Genomic DNA, 16,217 nt, shown 5'->3' with positions numbered 1-16,217 from the left:
CATAGGCGTAACCAGGGGGTGGTTTGGGGGATTCTAACCCCTACCCTTTTGGATGTATTTTGAGCTCTATACGCTTAACACCATTATTATTCCATACCCCCCAGAGACCTTCAAGTAGATGTAACCCCCCCTTAGGATAATCCTGGTTACACCTCTGATATTAGAGCCCTAAATCTGAGAGGCAACTGAAAGTCTTTGTTTGTAAGCAGTGTCTTCATTTTTATAAATGCTTGCCTTGCAGTTTCAATTCGGACTTTAATTTCTTTGCTTTGGTCATTTTTGTCATCAACCCAGGTTTCCAGATATTTGTATGTCTAAACTTTTTCTATTTTATATCATTAACCTTTCATTTCCACGTTCTGTTTTTGAGGCAATCATAAATTTTAGTTTTTTTCTTGTTTATTTTTAGTCCGTATCGAATGCAATAATCGTTAATTATATTTAGTAATTCTTGTAGCGATTCCAGGGTGTCTGCCATTATAACGGTGTCATCAGCGAATCTTATGTTGTTTACTATTATTCCGTTTATAGAGATTCCATCACTTGTCTCTGCTATCGCTTCCTGAAATATGGCTTCACTGTACAGGTTAAACAGTAGCGGCGACAGAACATAACCCGGTTTTACTCCTCTCTTTATATCAATATTCTCGGATTATTGTTCTTCTACCTTTATATTGGCCTTTTGATTCCAATACAGATTGATGATAGATATATCCATGGATAGACATATTTTATCGGCGTCACAACTAAAATATTCTTGCGACACATTAGCAATTCCAAAATTCTTATCCAAAATTCACGCATTTTCATTTGATCGACAAATAAAATCGCAATGCGCATGCCTCTTTTTGATAAGTCAAAAATTATAAAAAAAACTTATAGGTTATCTACTTATATCATTTTTGTTTTTGTTTATACCATTGTATCGAAATGACTAGCATTTCAACCGTTGAAGTCTTTTACAATTTTTAAAAATAGGTACAATCGATGTTAGTCCTTTTAGACATCTTTTTTTACTTCCTAGTAGCTTGTTTAGAGCAGATATAACGATTGTCAGCCACAATTCTTGCTTAGAATTCTTCCTTCATATTTGGTTTCCTGGTGAATATCGCTCCTCTAGGTACTGAAATCTTTCTACTTCTTTGAATTGATATATTTTTCCTGTGTGATTATTGACAGGAATTGTCCTCGTAGCATTAGTAACTTTTAAAAATTTCATGACAACTAAGATTTACACATTAGCAATCAGAATTAAATCTTTTTAAATGCCCATTTTATGTAGAGATTCGTTTTGTTAATCAATAACAATGAAAACACTAAGGTAAGTCGGAATAAATTGTCATAATACAACCTTTTTATCAATTTTATCTAATCGCAAGATTGATTAACAAAAAAATCAATATCATTCCAATTATGAAGACATGCTGTATTCTCAATAATGTAGGTACATAGATAACAAGGTACTGGTGCACCTTCTAAAAAATATTGTTTCACGATGGGGGTTGAAGTATATCTCTTGTTTTGTCTTGTGTTTATATTCATTATTTCATTTTGTGGCCTCTTACAGAAGATTAGACAGTCATATGAAAGGGAAAGAATTATAGCAGGTAAGAGAATAGAGTAATATTTTATGTTTGTATCACCTGACCTGACCTGTTTATCTAAATAAAGGAAGTTATGCGCAGAGTATTGGTTGTTAGTTATTATCAATTTTTAAAAAGTACTCTAAAGTACACTAAAGGTACTCTAAAAGTACTCTAAATGACAAACAGTATTGTTATTATGGTGTATAAATTACAACATCCTTCATAGATTCTCTAGGTTAATATACTATTTAAAGCAAAAAGTTCAGATACATGAAACCACTGCATCTTTTCAGCGACATGTACATAAACATAACGAAATATCTAATTAGTGATATTTCTTATTTTTTAAGTTTATTCAATAGCAGTTATTTAGTTCTCTTTTGTTTTAGTGAGGGTGTTTCCTATACGTAGTACGGTGAACTACTTCAGTTTTTCCTAGAACTCATGATATCGTGTTTACTCCTCAAACTGGAATGTCGGATAAAAAATAGTTTTTTATTGTTTGCCAACAATGTTCAATACAACAGATATAAAACCTTTCATTTCCTTTATTCTAAAATGTAACAATGTAATAGTTATTTATGAAACAGTTCGTGAAGTATGCTTTTTGCGAACGCACGCGATTTTTAGAGCACGAGCGACAACGGAGCGAGTGCTATACATCGCGTAAGTTCGCAAAAGGTACTTCACGCACAGTTTTATACAATATTTTATCTACGATAAACAAATAAAAAAAGTGTAACTTTTCGTCACTGGAATTCATTTCTATTCTACAATTTTTAGAACTTTGACATTTAAAAATCCTAACTACTTTCAAACCACAAAACTGTCAAAAATTTTGTTGTAAGTCATGGCTCATATTCTTATCACCATGACAACGCGAAAGTTAAGGATATTTGATTATATGAAAGTGTGCCAAAAAACCCATTGAAAGTGTGCGAAAAAGTAAATCCCATTTAAAATACATTGTTACTTCACGCACACTTTAAACCCTTCAGGCACTGCTATCTATAATGACAGTTTTCACAAACTAAAAACTTATACATAATATGACATAGAGTAGATAAAATATTTTTCGGCTGCTTCCCCTTTTTTTTTTCTTTACAAGCAATTTTGCTTATTCATTGGCGGATTGATACCTCCATGGAACGTTGTCACTCCATATTTTGCTCGGCCGTTAGATCGAGATCTCTCAAAAAATTTATACCTCGAAAAATAAATAAAATTTTTTTGAGGTTATACACACTCAACCTATGGTTCGATATAAAGTAGACATGTTTTATAATACTCTGGGCTAATTAGCAAAATACAAGCAAAAGTTATTTACCAGCAATTTTATTGCTGGAATGGAATCTTATTATTGTATGTATTAATAATATAGATATGCAAAGTCCGCAGATAGTGTGCTACTTTTTTTATAAACAAAATGGCGCCCAAAATTCGTGTTTTTTTCAATTTTTGCTCTATAACTCCAAAGATTTTAACTTTACACCAAAAACACCCACATAAAAATTCACCGCAATTAAATTCTGCATAGAGACGTGTTTTTCACGATTCACTTCGACGAAAACTTTCCCCGGAAAAAGCGGGTTTTTCCAACAAAATCTTTAATTTTCAACTAAACTTTTAGATAAGTAGTTGTTAATCAATAATTAAATAATTTGGTAACGTAAAAGCCCTTTCCATATTATAATTCCAGAAGCCAATGGAATAGTCCTGTCGCCAGGGGGGGTACAACGGCCTCCTTAATTCAGATAGAGTTACCCAAGTTTTTTTTATTTATTTTGACCCGTAGAATACGAATTTTTTGGGTAACAGTTGATCCGGATGTCGATAAGATTGTTATAGACAAAGAACTTGAGGAATTACATAACAGTGATTTCTCGCAAAACAAAACATCTTTTTGTATTTTTTGGGTCATTGTAGGCAAAAAATGCTCTAACAAGTTTTTTCGTAGGATGCATAGTTTTCGAGATAACCGCGGTTGAACTTTCAAAAAATCTAAAAATTGCAATTTTTGAACCCGAATAACTTATGATTAAAAAATAAAGTAGAATTCTGCTTACCACATTTGCAAGTTTAAGTCAAATTATATCGGTTTTGATTATTTGCATTGCTAAAAATTTATTATTTAATTGGTAAACAAAGCTATAAACACCTAGTGCGTGAGTGATGTTTTCAATGATTTCTCATTTAAAATCTAACGAGTAGGTAGAGTAGCTACAAGTGCAAGCGAGGCAATGTCTACGTATCATGCCTTAAAACGCATGTATTAGGCATGGGAAACACTATGTGTTTATAGCTTTGTTCAGCAGTAAAAAAATTAATTTTTAGCAATGCAAATAATCAAAACCGATATAATTTGCCTTAAACTTTCAAATGCGGTAAGCAGAATTGCTACTTTATTTTTTAATCAAAAGTTATTCGGGTTCAAAAATTGCCATTTTTAGATTTTTTGAAAGTTCAACCGCGGTTATCTCGAAAACTATGCATTCTACGAAAAAACTTGTAGGAATATTTTTTGCTTAAAATGACCCAAAAAATACAAAAATATGTTTTGTTTTGCGAGAAATCGCTGTTATGGAATTCCTCAAGTTCTTTGTCTATAACAATCTTATCGACATCCGGATCAACTGTTACCCAAAATATTCGTATTCTACGGGTCAAAATATATAAAAAAAACTTGGGTAACTCCATCTGAATTAAGGAGGCCGTTGTACCCCCCTTGGCGACAGGACTAGAAATTGAATGAACAGTTTAGCAACAATTGAAATGATAATTAAAAATTTACGGTCGCTATAATAACGACAATAATTATGATGCATAAGAATAACTATGATTTTTTCATAAAAAGACACTATACCTATCTAATGTACTTTACAGAATTGAAATTGGACTATTTAAGCGGCCTCAGGAATATTTTAAAATTATAAACAATTTTTTGGTTTATAAACAAATAGAATATCTCGGGAAATATTAAACTAAATTAAATTGTGAAGACGGTATTGGAAAGACAGCGGCAGGACGCTTCTTTTACAAGAAAAAACGTTTAATTATGACGAGTGGTTCCTGAGATACAACCGGTCAAATTTGACCGGAATTTACGGCAAAGATATAAACAATAGGATCATAATTTTCACACCGTCACATTTTTATTTTTGTCCTCTTTCTCCACACCAATTTTTATATCTTTAAAATCCTCATAACTATATTATTATAATAAAAAGTATCGATAATACGTGTGAAAATTGCCAAAAATAACAAAATTCCAATCAAAAATTAGGTTGGAGAAAATGTAACCCTCAAAGTTCAAAATCGGCATACGTTAACAAAATGCATTTTCTCGGCTTCCCATGGAGCAATTTCCTTCATTCTTTTTTTGTTCCCTAATAACTCGAGTAGAGCCATCGAACTAACGCATTATTAAATGTTAAACTTGCTTTTGTTTTGTTATAATAGATTAATTTATTTATAAGAACAGAAAATTACATATTTTTTCCAGTTGTAGGCTTTTTTTTAGATAAACTCAGTACAAGTGTACCCTTTAAAGTTATAAACATAAATATTCTCATTTGGGAGCTGTATAATTATTTAAACAATTTTTATTTAAACAAATTAAAATATTGTGTTATAATAAATAAATTAATTTATTATAACAAAACAAAAGCAAGTTTGACATTTAAGAATGCGTTAGTTCGATGGCTCTAATCGAGTTACTTGGGAACAAAAAGGAATGAAGGAAATTGCTCCATGGGAAGCCGAGAAAATGCATTTTTTTAACGTATACCGATTTTGAACTTTGAGGGTTACATTTTCTCCAACCTAATTTTTGATTGGAATTTTGCTATTTTTGACAATTTTCACACGTATTATCGATACTTTTTATTATAGTAATATATGTTATGAGGATTTTAAAAATATGAAAATTGGTGTGGAGAAAGAGGACAAAAATAAAAAGGTGATGGTTTGAAAATTATGATCCTTTTGTTTATATCTTTGCCGTAAATTTCGGTCAACTTTGACCGGTTGTATCTCAGGAACCACTCGTCATAATTAAACGTTTTTTCTTTTAAAAGAAGCATCCTGCCCCTGTGTTTCGAATACCGTTTTCATAATTTAATTTAGTTTAATATTTACAGAGATAGTCTATTTGTTTATAAGCCAAAAAATTGTTTAAAATTTTAAAATATTCCCGAGGCCGCTTAAATAGCCCAATTTCAATTCTGTAAAGTACGTTAGATAGGTATTTTTATTAAAAAATCATAGTTATTCTTATGCATCATAATTAGTGTCGTTATTATAGCGACCGTAAATTTTTAATTAACATTTCAATTGTTGCTAAACTGTTCATTCAATTTCCATCGGCTTCTGGAATTATAATATATACGGAAAGAGCTTTTACGTTGCCAAGTTATTTAATTATTGATTAACAACTACTTATCTAAAAGTTTAGTTGAAAATTAAAGATTTTGTTGGAAACACCCGCTTTTTCCGGGGAAAGTTTTCGTCGAAGTAAATCGAAAAAAACACGTCTCTATGCAGAATTTAATTGCGGTGAATTTTTATTTGAGTGTTTTTGGTGTAAAGTTAAAATCTTTGGAGTTATAGAGCAAAAATTGAAAAAAAACACGATTTTCGGGCGCCATTTTGTTTATAAAAAAAGTAGCACACTATCTGCGGACTTATGCACACTATCTGCATATCTATATTATTAATATATACAATCATAAGATTCGATTTCAGCAATAAAATTGCTGGTAAATAACTTTTACCAAAAATGGCCTATTCTCCGATAATCAGCCCAGACTATAAAAGTCTCAACTATGGAAGTGAATTTTTTGAAATTTTAAAATTGATTGCACCCCACCTAAAAAAATAAAAACGAAAAGTTAAGTTTTTGATGGTGGGACAAAAGGGAAGGGGGTGGTGGGCCAAAATTATGCTGAGTATTATTTTTTAATCACCTAGAACTTAAAATGAACAAAATTGAATTCTAGGAGTGAGGGAGGGTACCTTTTAGTTTATTTACAGTCAGAAAAATGAAAGAATAGGGCTTTTCATCGACTGTCATTTGTTTCGAGCTTTTGTCATACGCTGTATAATCTGTGTATAATATTAATATACACGGATTATACGAGATATGACAGAAGCTCGAAACAAATGACTGTAAATGAAAAGCCCCATACCCAGGAACGATCGCATCAATCACTTATTTTGTATTTGCTGCCTTTTTTCTATAATAAACGTTTGTTATTTATAGAAAAAGACAGCAAATAAAAAAAAATTAATTGATGTGATCGTTCATGGGTATTCTTTCATTTTTCCGACTGTATCCCGTCCATACGTGAAAAGTTTGATGCGCCACTGTCAACGCATGTGCCACTAAAAATTTACGGCACAGAGTTCATACGTTTTATTTTAGGTTCTACTATTGGTTCTTAATTATCGTGCCTAAAATGATTAGCAAATTTCAACTATACCGGCTTTTAGTCTAAAATGGTATTACTTGTTCTGATCATTAGTGCTCCACAACAGTTCCTTTGGTATTCTGTTTTTACGACATGCAGATTTTTTAGTGTTTAGCTTTTTAAGTGTCTTTTTAACTACATACCTGTATATCTTAACTACTTCTGTTAAATGTTCCAACTGCCAAGAGGCAGGAGGCAGCTTTAACATTGAATTTAAGTGAAATAAAAAAATGTGAAAAAAAAATTTGTAAGAAACGCTTTTCTTTAGTTACGAGTGCCTATAATTAAACATATAAAAAATCAACTAAAAATCAAAAAATAAAAAAAATTTAAGAAATCTAACACATTCGTTAAAGAAAAGCGTGGCGCGTCTTCATCGAATAAACGGTTTTCGTCCCATGCTTTTCTTTAAAAATGTGTTATATTTTTTCAATTTTTTTTATTTTTTGCTCTTTAGCTAATTTTTTATAATATTTTTAATTTTGGGCACTCGTAACTAAAGAAAAACGTTTCTTAAAAATTTTTTTTTCATATTTTTTATTTTTTACTTTTTGTCTAACACTTTTCAAACATTAAAATATATCGTCATGTTTATTAAAATATGTATAAAACATATGATGTGGGTACAAACATGAAAAGTAGGTAGTCGGAATCGGCAAAAAATTTGAAACTTTATTACATAACGTAAACAATTAAAGTAATTAGTGAAATTATGTATAGTTCATATAACTAGCTACAATCTGTAAAAGTTTCAAGTTTCTTCATTGTAAAAAGCAACAGATTTTAATCGTTTTCCGTTAAAGTCATTTTTTTATTTAGACAATTAATAAACATAAACAATTTTTTTATTGATTATTCGTGTATTGTTTCCGCGAATGCATATGCCTGCAAATTTTTAGTCATTTGCATTGAGCAAAAAGTAATCAAATTAACGTCCAAATATTTGACCCAAACGATTGAACTAAAGAAAAGCGTTTAATTAATACGCCAAAACGAATGCGTTAATGTTAATGTAGCACAAAACCTCTCTGTCGGTGGTTTTTCTAAGACTACGATAAACAGGAATTTTTTTAATTCGAGGTTTGGTTGAACGATAGCTTAGTGTGAAAACCTCGTATATCATTGTATAGAAAATTTTACATGAGTGACTTTAAACTGAATTTCTGCATACTCTAACCCAAAATATACATGAAAAATGAATGTGTAATATATCTAAATGCGTAATATATAATAATCTAAACATATTCAGAATCAAAAATATGTAAACATAGTTTTTTTGTTTTAAGTTATAGTATGCAGTTAAGTTTAAAGTTTTTCTGTAAAATTTTCTGTGAAATGAGATAAGAGGTTTTCACATAAAGCTATAGTTTTTTTTTCGTATCATAATGAAATTTGACACGAATAATAGGGGAGCAAAGTATGCTAAATTTGCAGTCACTTGAGCGTTATGGGGACCTATTGGGTTGTGATTATTAGGTCCTAAAACCAAAATAAAGTTAAGTAACATTTTCCATTTTAGTGGGAACTTTCCACTTTTTAATTTAATATTACATTTGTATCAATCTTTTTTCCGATTATAGCGCTATCTATCCATAACTTGAAAAAATGTCTCGAATAAAAGTTGCCTATTTTTGCGTTAAGAATCCAAATCTGCAATGATAATTTGGGGCTTCCATTTAAGATTTTAAAGTAACCTCCAACCCCACCTCCGTTAGAGGTCATGTTTGATACCATTCGATAGATTTTTCAAAAACATAATGAAATTGTATTTTGCAGTTTTTCGATCTGATGTTTATTTTGCGAAATATCGCGGGTTTGAATTTAAAATTTTAAATTTACCCCCATGTTTGGTACTATTCAATCCATTTTTGAAAAATATTGAAGACGTATTTTTTACTTTTTCGATCTGACGTTCATTTCGCGAAATATTCGCTTTTTTTTGTGAAACTTTTTGATTCACGCATTTCCTTACACCCCGCTCAAATCGTCAGATTTTTTAAATATACACTCTTTTGCATGTACTTAACTTACCTTATCTTAATCTGACAATTTCGAGTATTTTTAAAGATAGATTTTTTTTCGGGTCCCCCATAACGAACTTCCCTGTGTTAAGAGCCAATATATGGCAGAGGTACATCTGCAGGGCACCAGGTTTCACCCCATATGATAATCTGACGCGCTCAAGTAACTGCAAAAAATTCCCGCTTGGGCTCCCCTAACATAAGCGCCGATTTTTATATAAACAAATATGAGCGTTTAAAATTTGAAACTTCAATGTTTATCTATGAAGCTTAACGTGAACAATTATAGGTCTGGATCCCGCGTATGAAAAAAAAGTTGATTAATAGCAAGCTAAAAATTTGTTAATAGCTTAAGGGTGTCTAGTCGAATAAACTTTGATATATGGGAACACTGAAACAGGGGTAGTTTTAATTGTGGAACAGGTTAAAAATTTGGAACGGTCACAGCACGAAAACGGCACATTTATTTTGTCCGACAGAACAGACTTAAACTCTCCGAACAGAGATTAAACTCTCATGAAAAAATCAGACTGCTATTTATTACCTGTCATAATTCCTGTCATTTGACATATTCTACATGTTCCACTCATTAAAACGCCCATTTGGTGATAAATAGCAGTCTGATTTTTGCATGAGAGTTTAATCTCTGTTCGAAGAGTTTAAGTCTGTTCTGTCGGACAAAATAAATGTGCCGTTTTCGTGCTGTGACCGTTCCAAATTTTTAACCTGTTCCACAATTAAAACTACCCCTGTTCCAGTGTTCACACATATCAAAGTTTATTCGACTAGACAGCCTTAAGCTATTAACAAATTTTCAGCTTGCTATTAATCAACTTTTTTTTCATACGCGGGATCCAGACCTATTAACGTAAAAAGTGAAAATTATGTATAGTTCATATCATTAGGTACAAAAGGTAAAAGTTTCAAGTTTCTACATTGTAAAAAAACAAGAGAATTTAAACATTTTCCATTAAAATCGTTTTTTTTTATTTAAACAATTAATAAACATAAAAAAAATTATTGACTATTCGTGTATTGTTCCGGCGAATACACTCGTCTGCAAATTTTCATTCATTTGCATTGAAGAAAAGGCAGTCAAATTAAAGTCTAAAGATTTGATGCAAACTATTGAACTAAATAAAAGCGTTAAAAAAAAGATTTATTTGGCAACTAAACATTTTGTCGTGTTTCTTGGCAGCAGAAAAATGTATTTTGAATTTAATAAATTACATTATATTCTTCTTTTTATATCAATTTAAATTTTTTTTGGACACCCTGTGTAAATAATCATATTAACGTTTTTATTACTGAATAGACAATTAAATAACCTTTCAAATAAGCTAGGGCACCACTTACTAATATCATTTAACCCTTATCCGGGCAACACATTTTACTTACGTATATAACCAGGCAACTCGGGTCCGTTGGGCCCACCACTGTTCTTGAATGTACTATTCATATTTACCCATATATTTCTAATATTCTTTTTTTGATTTTTTATTAAAGTTAAATTTAAATTACCATACAGAAGTAAAAACTTCTTTTGTATATTGGTATAAAAAGTTTTTTTGAGTTAGTCTGTGTCCATTGAACTGGCAAGAACCACGAGTTCTTAACGAGCAGGGAACCATGTTGCCCTTTGAGCACTCCTAGCACATTTCATCTTGTAACATCGACTTGGAGTCGCTACAAATATCACTTAATTATTATGTAAACCATTTATATCGATGTAACCTTTTTAAAAAAAGTTGCTAGTTTCTTTTATGAAGCAGAACGCACTGAGGATGATCTGATTCAGATTGAAAACGTTTTGTAAATCCTTTTGGAGGACTTTTATGTTTTTTAATAAAACTTTTTATACCAATATACAAAAGAAGTTTTTACTTCTGTATGGTTTTTTAACTATGGTATACAGCCAGCTACGGGGACTTTCCCATTGATTTTAAATTTAAATTGTCTAGATTAAGTATGCTACTACGTAGTACGCGGTCTACCTCGAGGCTGCGATCCACCTGAAGGATTTGCAAAAAAAAATGAAATGCAAGAAAACTTTGGTAGAAAAACTATTTATTCACAAGTAATAAACATTTGGAAGGTTATGTTTTTTCCTGATAAATAGTATTTCTGAAAGTTTTGGTTGACTTGATTCGACTTCTTTATTTGTAGACTTTACTATTTCGTTCACAATTTTTTTGTCCGCAAACAAACAAAAGGAATCAACAGGATCATCTACACTTTGACCAGGGGCTAACCTTACTTTGTGCACTTTGCTTTTTATTATGTCGCAGAATCGCATACGTCCTGTCGGTTGTGGTTGACTCTTCCAGTTAATTCCATTCGTAGTTTCAAAAAATACATACTCTAAAATCTAGGAACTTGTAGCTACACATTCTTCTTCATCATCACTCAATACGACTTGCTAATCATCCTCTTCACTTGCTTCCAAAAGATGATCTTCAATTTCAGAGTCACTTTCAATGCCACTTGCTTCAGGAGATCCTACATCATAGGAATCCCATACATTATTAGCAATATCTTGCAGTTATGCAGCTGATAATGGTTTTTGGGACATTTTATTTGCATTATCTACTTTCACTGTAATTTAATATAATTTTATGAGCTTAGTTCTCGACACTAACATCGATATCAAACGACTGATAGCAGATGCATTATTTATTTCAAAATATGTATAGGTACCTACCTAACAATATTATTGCATTCCAACAATGATTATCAGTTTTTAAAATTCATTTAGAATAGATATAACACCTATTGTAAGTATCTCTTTAATGTTCACATCAAAGAGATTTTACTTTGTTTGTTACACGTTTAGACTTTATTATTGGATTTCCGGAATCATAAAAGTCGTTTAGATGATCCACAAAAACATTACCTAACTGCCAGATTAACTTCTGTAACAAAGATTAAGACTTTAGGTTTAAAAACAAATAGGGTCCGACGGGCCCGTGTTGCCCCTTTACGTGACAAAATTCTTTCGACGCAATAATTTCAAAAATTAAAATGAATATTTTGAATAGCTCATGACTATGTTGAAGGAAGCATACTTCTAAACAGATTCAGTGATGCATAAAATTCAATTTTTTTTATCAGTTTATGATAAAAGAATTGGCATCTCGGGCCCGTTGGGCACACCTTGCCCGGATAAGGGTTTAAAAAATCATCAGTTACGTCATCGCTCCCAGATGGAAAATCGACCGGTTTCGAGATTTATTTCCAAAATCGCTCATTCCCGAAAATATGCATTTATTCCAACCTTTACGTGCTCACTATATATACCATTATAATACAAATTTCATATTTTTAATAAAGCACGATTTCGAGCGGAGAGACTAGCCCGGCAACGTTCAACTCAAGTAGAAAACTCAGATGCTTATATTAACAGGACGTTCGTTGAGGAGTTTGATTCCTTTTCCGGAGTTTTCCCGACAGCCCCACCACCTCCTTATGCACGTAAGTATATCTGATTTTTTTTAATAACATGATAGTCCAAGCTGTATCGTCGCCCCTGTTAGGTAAATTATTCCGATTCGATTTTTTTTGCACAAACTTATGGTAAGGGAGCAAAGTATGCTACATGAGCAGTCATTCGAGCGTTATGGGGACCTATTGGGTTGTGCAGAGTAGGTCTTAAAACCAAAAAAAGTTAAGTAAGGTTTTCCATTTTAGTGGGGACTTTCCATTTTTAATTTAATTTTTCAGTTCCAACAATCGTTTTTAGATTATAGCGCCATCTATCCATAATTCGAAAAATGTCTCGAATAAAAGTTACTTATTTTTACGTAGAAAAATCGAATCCCCCTACCTCCGTGGGGAGTCGTGTTTGGTGCCATTAGATAAATTTTTCAAAAATATTGAATAAGTGCATTTTTTTAAGTTTTTCGATATGTTGTTCTCGCGAAATATCGCGAGAATCGTATTTAAAATTTTAAATTTACCCCTCACCCCTGTCCCTGGGAAGTCGTGTTTTTCAGTCGATAGATTTTTGAAAAATATTGAGCACATATTTTTTAGTTTTTCGATCTATCATTCATTTCGCGAAATATTCGCTTTTTCCTCGTAAAACTTTGGGACTCACCCATTTCCTTCAAAATCGTCAGATTTTTGAAATATACACTGTTTTGCATGTACTTAACAATTAACTTACCTTATTTTAATCTGACGATTTCGAGTTTTTTTAATGATAGATTTTTTTTCGGCCCTCTTAACGAAGTCCCCTGTATTAAGAGCCAATATATGGCAGAGGTACACTTTCAGGGTACAAGGTTTCTCCACCTGTAATAATCTGACGCGCTCGAGTAACTACAAAAATCCCCGCTTTGGCTCCCCTACCATTACTCCAAAAGAGGTCCTATAACAAATCCACAGGATGCCATTCGGTACCGTGGTGGAAAAATTGTTTAAACAATTATTTTTTAAACAAATTCACAAATATATTTTTTTCAGTCGACCACAAACCTTAGACCAAAGCGGTCGCATTTCGTCCAGCAAATTTTAAAATATTTTATACTGTAACCGTTAATGTGATTTTAATTATTTTAATGTGTTTTTAATATCATATATTCGAATGACCCGGTACTTGTTTTAAAAATAATAAACTCAGTTTTTATTATTGATAAATTGAAAGTGATTCCAATGACAAAACGGAAAAAACTTTCAGCGAAATGGATTACAATATTACTTCGCCGTTTCAACCGATGCAGCCACAGCCACAGCAGAATTTATACGGAGTTCCAACACCAGCGATGATTCAGCCAGGCCAATTTACAACTCAGCCAGTGGCGTACGCTCCGCAAGTTCAGATCAACAACGACCAACTAGTACAAGGTAACGTTTCATTTCCTCAGGTTTTACCCACACCATATTACCAAACAACACAACAACCCCTATACTTTAGCAATATTCCAGCCTTGCCAAACAAAAATAGCCAAGAAATTAGCCAAGACGAAGAATGGAAAACTGTAGAAAACACTAGGAAAAGAGTCAGACTTAGCCCTGAACACAGAGTAACTAAACAGACCAAAATTAATGACTACTGGCTAAATTCACCTGTTCATACATCAAATCGATTTGAGGAGTTGTCTAACGACGCAGATAACGAAGCAAAAAATGAAGAAGTTCAAACTGAAAGAACTGAGATTCAAACTGAAAAAACCTCAAAACCACCTCCCATATTTGTAAATGGAGTGAAAAATGTGACCCCACTCACCACACTATTAAATAATATAGCCAAAAATGGATACGAAATCAAAGTTTTAAATCACGATCAAGTTAAAATACAACCTAAAGAAAAAGAAAATTATAGTACAATAACTAAAGCTTTAACTGAGAAAAAAACAGAATTCCATACATTTAGGCCTCGTGACGAACGCAGCTTCAGAGTAGTATTAAAAAACATGCATTACTCAGCCAATCTGACAGAATTAAAAGAAGAAATCGAAAAGCTGGGGCACTCGGTAGTAAATATGTGGAACATTAAAAATTACAAAACTAAGCAACCTTTATCAATGTTCTTCATTGACTTAAAATCAGCAGAAAATAATAAAACAATTTACGACGTTGAACACTTGCTAAACTACAAAATTAAATTTGAACCACCATACACAAGGAGGGAAATTCCACAGTGCAGTAGATGTCAAAGATATGCGCATACAAAAAAATACTGTCAACATAGGCCCAGATGTGTAAAATGCACCGGAGATCATGCTACTGAACACTGTACAAGAAAAGAAAGATCTGACGATGTTCAGTGCATTCTTTGCGAAGGAAACCACCCGGCAAATTATAAAGGATGTACTATATATAAGGAACTGCAGAAAAAAACATATCCAACCCTACGGCAAAAACAACCTACAACCCCACTAACGAGTAATATTGGAAGAACCATCAATCCAGGCATTAGCTACTCACAAGCAGTAACAAACCAACTACCTCAAGCAAGCACATCTCAGAATACTTTGCAAGCACCAAATTTAACGCATCCTACTCCTGCTAACGACCTGTCTGAACTAAAATCGATGTTTAAAGGATTTGCGGAACAACTGTCCACACTGCTAAACCTCCTAACGATAGTCGTCAATAATTTAACAAAATGAATAAGTTACTAAAAATTGCACTTTGGAACGCCAACGGGCTTGCCAAACATTGTCTTGAGGTAAAAACTTTCATCATTAGTCACGAAATTGATATAATGTTAATATCAGAAACTCACTTCACAAGTAGAAGCTACTTTAAAATACCTAACTACACAACTTACAATACTAGTCACCCAGATGGTACAGCCCATGGTGGAACTGCTATTATAATCAAAAACAATATCAAACACTATGAGACTAATGACTTTAAAAAAGACTACTTGCAGGCTACTAACATAGTTATTGAAGATTGGCATGGCTCACTAACAATCTCTGCAGTCTATTGCCCACCAATACACAAGATAAAAAAAGAACAATTTGAAGAATTTTTTAAAACATTGGGTAACAGATTCCTGGCTGGAGGAGATTACAACTCTAAACATACACATTGGGGATCAAGATTAATCACCCCAAAAGGACGACAGCTTCTAGCGGCTATGAATAGTAACAACTACTCGTATATTTCCAGTGGTGAACCTACTTATTGGCCAACCGACGTGAACAAAATACCCGATCTACTTGACTTCTGCATAACAAAGGGAATTCCAAAAAGATCGCAAAGAATTGAATCTTGCTTTGACCTTTCCTCGGATCACTCGCCTGTATTAATCACGATAAGTACTGAACTTGTTGAGGTACAGCTACCACCGAAACTGGACAACAAATATACGGATTGGGAAAGGTTTCGGCGGGTGATTGAGGACAACCTAAACCTAAACATACCTTTAAAAACAAACTATGAAATAGATGAAGCCATACAAAATTTTAACGTAATTATACAGGAAGCAATCTGGCAAACAACACCCCTAAAAAACACGACGCTCATGAAACAAGAGCTACCAAACATAATCAGACAAAAAATCAAAGAAAAACGATATTTAAGAAAAACATGGCAAAGAACGCACGCGCCTCAGGACAAAACCAGACTCAACCAGGCTACACTTCAACTTAAAACTCTCCTAAATAACTACAAAAACGATGGGATTAAAG

At 32.5% G+C, this 16,217-nt stretch overlaps 1 protein-coding gene across 1 annotated transcript in view; it reads left to right on the top strand.

The window, feature by feature from the left end:
- Window positions 1–1,406: 1,406 nt before the first annotated feature.
- The window catches only part of LOC114328720 (uncharacterized), a 34,536-nt gene continuing 19,725 nt past the window's right edge, over window positions 1,407–16,217 (top strand). The window contains exons 1-2 of the mRNA XM_050651439.1: window positions 1,407–1,607; window positions 12,406–12,546. Of these exons, the coding sequence (XP_050507396.1) occupies window positions 1,496–1,607; window positions 12,406–12,546 (253 nt within the window). The 5' untranslated portion in view covers window positions 1,407–1,495. The remainder of the gene's footprint in view (window positions 1,608–12,405; window positions 12,547–16,217) is intronic.

Source organism: Diabrotica virgifera, chromosome 5 (assembly GCF_917563875.1).
Source record: "Diabrotica virgifera virgifera chromosome 5, PGI_DIABVI_V3a".
In the NCBI taxonomy this organism is placed as follows: Eukaryota; Metazoa; Arthropoda; class Insecta; order Coleoptera; family Chrysomelidae; genus Diabrotica; species Diabrotica virgifera.
The sequence above is the reverse complement of the archived record's forward strand: the minus strand, read 5'-3'. Positions and strand labels throughout refer to the sequence as shown.